Source organism: Sinocyclocheilus anshuiensis, unplaced genomic scaffold, assembly GCF_001515605.1.
Source record: "Sinocyclocheilus anshuiensis isolate Anshui unplaced genomic scaffold, SAMN03320099.WGS_v1.1 scaffold990, whole genome shotgun sequence".
Taxonomy (NCBI): Eukaryota; Metazoa; Chordata; class Actinopteri; order Cypriniformes; family Cyprinidae; genus Sinocyclocheilus; species Sinocyclocheilus anshuiensis.
Genome location: NW_015539926.1, coordinates 723,024 through 729,023, shown reverse-complemented (window position 1 = coordinate 729,023; position 6,000 = coordinate 723,024). Strand labels below are relative to the sequence as shown.

General features: G+C 37.9%; 1 protein-coding gene across 1 annotated transcript in view; it reads right to left on the bottom strand.

The window, feature by feature from the left end:
* The window catches only part of LOC107686719 (lisH domain and HEAT repeat-containing protein KIAA1468 homolog), a 48,269-nt gene that overhangs the window by 33,199 nt on the left and 9,070 nt on the right, over positions 1 to 6,000 (bottom strand). Inside the window, exons 2-7 of the mRNA XM_016483824.1 lie at positions 5,740 to 5,829; positions 1,123 to 1,194; positions 902 to 957; positions 684 to 797; positions 404 to 595; positions 7 to 55 (exon numbers count right to left, since the gene is read on the bottom strand). Coding sequence (XP_016339310.1) covers positions 7 to 55; positions 404 to 595; positions 684 to 797; positions 902 to 957; positions 1,123 to 1,194; positions 5,740 to 5,829 — 573 coding nt within the window. The remainder of the gene's footprint in view (positions 1 to 6; positions 56 to 403; positions 596 to 683; positions 798 to 901; positions 958 to 1,122; positions 1,195 to 5,739; positions 5,830 to 6,000) is intronic.

The window sequence follows — 6,000 nt, the reverse complement described above, 5'->3', positions numbered from 1 at the left end:
TGTTCAGCAGGCTGATCTGATATTCCAGCTCCTGAACCACTTCCTCTTGCTGCTGTGGATAACATTGAAATTACTTAAAAGTTAGCATATTTTTGACCAGAGAAACCCAAGACCACTCTAAATCACATTTTAGACCCTAGAGCAGCATGTTTAATCAAAAATCCCTTTTGAATAGATATTTGACATGGGGTTACTAGGATTTGGCCAGTAAGAGCCATGTAAATGCATTAACCTGACGGCCTTAATCTGATTAAACCAATATACCACGTTTTAGGAAAGTGACTAAAATAAGTTATCATATGCCATTAATCAGAATTTTACTTCAGAATAAAGGTTTAAACAGAATTAATTGGAAAACTATGTTCATGTAAACATGTAAACAGTTCTTCCTATATGTAAATACCTGTATAGCCTCAGTTTGCTGCACAGGTTCCTGGGTAAAATAGTCTCCTGGCAAGTCATTTGGGTCCACATTGACCGCCACATCCACAGTATCCCGATGCAACGGCAGGCTGTTCCCGCAGTTCCTGTAGAGCTGCAATAGGTCTGGAGGTTTGGGAATGTTTAGACCCACATCATCCCACAACTCAAAATCCTGCAGATATAAAATATCATGAGTACCAGGAAGAAATAAAATACTAAATTTAATAATTAATGTATGAAAGGAATTCATAAAATATTACCTGATCATCATTTTCATCAGAGAATGTGATGGATGTTAACTTATATTCATTTTTCAATAAATACTCATTAACTAAAAAATTTAAGGCTCTCTTTTCAAGAGGGCGAATAGGTTCCTGAAAAAAATTATTGGATAAAATGAAGTTCATGTAGATTGATTCAAACTAATTGTTCATAATTAGCTTATTAGAGAGAGAGAAAAAATGAAAGGTAGGGTAACCTGAATTTCAGGACTGGATTTGTAGTTTTTTCTCTCTTGAGAAGGAATCTCACATTCTACACAGAGAGAAAGAAAGAAAGAAACAGAGAGAAAGAAAAACGAGTGAGCTGGAATTTGATTTATGGTGGACATTACAAACTGCCTTTAGGAATGAGAGCAGCTCCTATAGCAGAAGGAACTGAAGTGTGTAAAAGTTGAAAGTACGCCACCTGGTACGCCACCTGCAGCCTGAGTCAAGTTGGCACGAAGAGCCTGAATGGTCTCCTTGGCTTTCCGCAGTTCAAACTCCAGAACTGGACCAGGGGGAAGTGGGTCACACACAAACAGGCATCCAACCAAGAGAAGGGAACAAAGAAACAAAACAAAAGGGGGGAAAAAAGAACAAAGGATGGCCATGAAAAAACAAAATAAAAGAAAAAAAAGAAAGAAAAGAAAAACGACAACATTTGTAAGAAGCTGAGGCAGAGCCAAAACAGGGACATGCACACTATGGATCTAATGAACATATGCAGCAGAGGTTGCTGGAGGAGCTGCCAGATCATGAAAATATTTACACATTTATTTTCCTTCGGGTTTTCTTTTCTCGCAAATTCACTAGCTGCTGTCTGACCAGGGATTTAGAGAAAATCAAAGTCTGTTTGTTTGTTTGGATGAACGGTAAAAAAAAAAAAAAAATCTTTCACAATTTTTTTGAAGTTCCTTTAGATCTTCAAATTCCTTTTGACTTTAAAGCTGAAGTGTGTAATTTCTGTGCCGCTAGCGTCATCAAAGAGTTGCAAATTATATATGACCTGTCCTAAATAGTGCACTTTAAGTTCATTTGCCATCTAGCAGCAATCGCTTACATGTGTCCATAAAGTTCACATGACCATAGGGAGTCCTGTTTGTCATTTTGGGTTGCAAAATTGTGCGCCAACTTCAAGTCTACATTAGCAGACAATAAAGTGTAAACCGTGCCATTTGGGATGGGCCTAATCATCGTCAAAAGTACCAACTTCGGTACCAGTCGGTACTGAAATTTAAAGTGCCCCTATTATGCCATTTCTACGGTTCCTAATATAGTTTTGGGAGTCTCCTACAATAGGATTACATGCATGCAAGGTAAAAAAACACTTTCGTTTTCTCAAAATATGCATTTAATATCACCTCATTTTCCAGCGATTTCCAATACGATTCGTTCGAAGCAGTTCAAAGATTCAGTCTCTCTAAACCCCTCTTTTCCGTGAGCCTGCTCTGCTCTGATTGGTCAAATGGCCAAGTCTGTTGTGATTGGTCTACGACGTACAGCGCGTTTCGGAAACGATACGCTTATTTCAATAGTTCTGTATTTTGAACGCTCTATAGAAAATATAAACATCTATTATTTATCATACTTACAGGTTGTGATTCAGTGGAACAGCTGGTCCAAATAAACAGGACTATGATCCATCTTTCAACAGCAAGCGTTTTGTGAATCCTGCGTTGAACTCGCCGAGATTAGAGAAGCATTTGTCAGTAGAATGACGTCTTTGTGGGCGGGGGCAAGTTGTTCGCGGCTGGCCAACGTAGAACATAGGCGCGCATTATGCAAATGTGTTATCCCGTGACGTGTAGCCGTCACGGAAGTGGAATTCGAATTACTAACGACTCGTTTCAGCTGTTCAGAGTCTATTCTTTATTTTGGGAGACAATAACTTTATTTATCGTGCACTTTCAGCTTTACAACTTTGCAGATCGTTTACATTCACATACAGCTGCATTACACACTACATGAAAGGCAATATTGGAAATGGCATAATAGGGGCACTTTAAAAAATGTCCATTTCCAGCTACCATTTGAGTGGATTCTTAACATTGCTGATTTGACCGCTCATTTTTTTAAATTTCAGCACCGACTGGTACCGAAGTCGGTACTTTTGACAACACTAGAAACAGTTTACCCCACCCCTAACTCACGTCATTGGCTAGACCAATGTTGACGTGTCAGATCGTTCGGGATGCAGAGGAATGTTTTGACAGCACCATAGAGACTTTTCATGGGAATCAATATTTGAATGGCTTACGAGTGTCTTTGAATACTAAGCTGGAATATGAGAAAGTAATTTGAAACGGACAAAAAAAAAACTACACACTTCTGTTTAAATAAAACTAAATGGTCTACAAAAAGCTTTTCAGTTAACAATCCCAAATATATACAAACGCAAATCCTAAATACACAAAATCTAAATCCACCTGTTGTTTGCATTTGATCTTTGTTGTAAAACAGTTGTTCAATTGGAAAAGGATTTACTAGTGTATGCGAAGCCCCGCAGCAATCCAGCTACTGTGGACCTGCTAGACGAGTTCTAACACAGGCTGTGTCTCATTTCTGCTCGCTAATTTCTAAAACGGGAATCAGCGTACTGCGAAGACCAAATCTGGGATCAGAAGCACTTTGATCCTCTAACAGTTGGGACACTGATGATCTTGCATTAAAATACAACATGTAAATCCGAGAAAAATGGCACTATCGGAGCCGATACCCGATATGAATATCGGATCGGCACATCCCTAGTAATAACCAATATTCTTCTGGTATCAGATAACAACATTTCAAAAATCAGCTGATTCTCACCGATTTTTAGGATGCAATTCTAGGAAGCAAACATTTCAGTGTACTGGAACAACTGCGATCATAGGACAGCCCTAGAAATCCTTGGGCAGTGTATGAACTAGGGAACGGATTGAGACACACCGAGAGACACCGGGGAAACAGAAGCATGGAGAGCACAGGACACTTTGCATGACTGTGCACTGATGATCAGCAGGTGGGACTCCCACAAGCTCTGCTTCCTAAAATGTTTTCTGGAACACCATCTACCCGAACAGGGCCAGATAAAGAAGGAAGGAAAAAAATTAAGATGAATTCAAACACAAGAGAAAGAAAATAAAAAAAAAAACTCAAAAGAATGGGAGGGAAAAAGCTAAGAGAAAGCAGAGCTCAAATGGGACAAAGACACTTATGCTGCTGATCAACTCAGCACAGGATGCAAGTTTAACAAATGGAAAAATGTAAGAACAAGCAAAAAAAAAAAAAAGTGGCAAAGGTGTGCTTGCCTGGATGGTTTGTGGTCCAGTATTGGAAAGAGAAATACTGGAATAGAGACCCATCAGACAGCCAATAAACCCCAGGTCAGACAGCCAGGGCTGTGCTCATCGCTGAAGTGGTCAAGATTTGGGAGCAGATGCCCAATTTGGGGTGTAAAAGTGACATTTTGTACAAAGCAATCTTATTCTGCTGCACGGTTCCTTAGGCTTTCTACTTACCCATAATTAACTTTCAACAAAATCACACTTATAAGAAGCACAGAAAACCTTAAAGCGCCATGAAAAATACCCATTACCTAAAATCAATTAGATATATTTATAATTTTTATTTGCTCTTATTTACTTTAATGTTTATTTATTACACTATAGGCCTGTTCTCACCAAGTCTAAAGTGACAAAGTCACATATTTACAAACAATTTTATGTAATATTTAACAACTTTAACTACAACTAAAAATGTTCATTTTCTGAAAATCTAATGAATAAATAAAATATAAAATAAAAATGAATACAGATCAATGATGAGAATAAAAATAAAATTAAATTTAAAAATACAAGAAAAAAAAGATTTGATATAAAAGAAATAAAATAAAATAAGCTCATACATTAAAATTGCTTTGTTTTATTCAAAGCTTTAAAATACAGCCTTGGTGTGAACAGACCTTAATACTACTATCAGAAAAAGTTCATTTGAAAAGATCGCAAGCAAAATATATCCCTGGATAGCAGAAATGCTGATACTTTGTAAACAATTAATTGACTTCACTGTTAAACCAGTAGCCAACAAATATTTGTGGACGGCTAAGCTCTGAGGAGTTTTTTTTTTTATGTTGGTAGAGGGTAGGAGATGTGAATTTTCACAGGAATTATTAGTAACAACACTTTTCGGTCTGAAAAATATCTGCCAGGATAATGTAGGAATCTGAAGCTTTGTAGGGACTCAAGCTAATGAAACAGAAAAAGCTCAAGGAACAGTATGGCAACCAAGCCAAGCAAGTATCAAAATAGGGAAATGACAAGAGAGGAAACTTGAGAGCCAGAAAACCTTTTGCTTGGAAAGAAATGGGAAAGCAAAATAGTTATTGTCAGTACAGCCCAATTAGACCGAAAAGTTTAGCGTTCAGGCTATTAGTTAACCCTCCTACTCGTCTATAGAGACCACTCATCTACCAGACCGCTGATGAAAGCGGTCAGTGAACTATACAGTTTGACCCATGTGAATTCACATCAATCGCCAAGAATGCCAAGAACCTTGTGTCATATACGGTAACACTGACCAAATCGCCTCTCATAAAAGAGTTTAACACAAGCCACTGAACCACTAATAGTTTCCAGAAAAATGTCCAGTAAAGCCAATTCCTTCTCATTTTGCCTAAAAAATGGCCATGTACTGTAACTGCTGAATTGTGTTCTTGGAAATTCAGGGCATTAGCAAATAGAAAATTTGCCTATTGTCAATTGTGGTCTAATATGATGATAAGTGCATGCAAAATGTTTAAAATTAAATGGACTAAAGATTTCCACTATTAAAAGTATCGTATGACACGAAGTTGGAATTCAAGAACACTTACGTGTTTAAAACCAACCACATGACCAGTCACTGTGGCTGAGGAAAATGTATTTAACTAGCAGCCAACTGTCCCATCGTAGTATGCGAAGCACACCGCAAACAAATCTGATATGATTTTCAAATATGATCATTAGGACTGAGTGCTCACGCTGTAGTCATTAATTCTATATATAGATAGATATGACAGCAGGATTTTCCTTACCTGCCACTCTTTCGTCTGACTCCCTGTTGCCATCATCTGAATAACGGGCGAAATCCAAGGAGTCCAATGTACTGATGCTGCCAGCTCGATCTGGAAACAAACAACCAAACCAAAAATGGATGTTAAATTCAGTGGTTCCCAACTTCCCACCCATCTTAAAGGGTTTCATATTCTACCCACACCCTTATTAGATAGAACACTAAACTAGCATTTACAGAAAGTAAAGTGGTGACATTTTGATTTGTTTCGGCAAACTAAAGC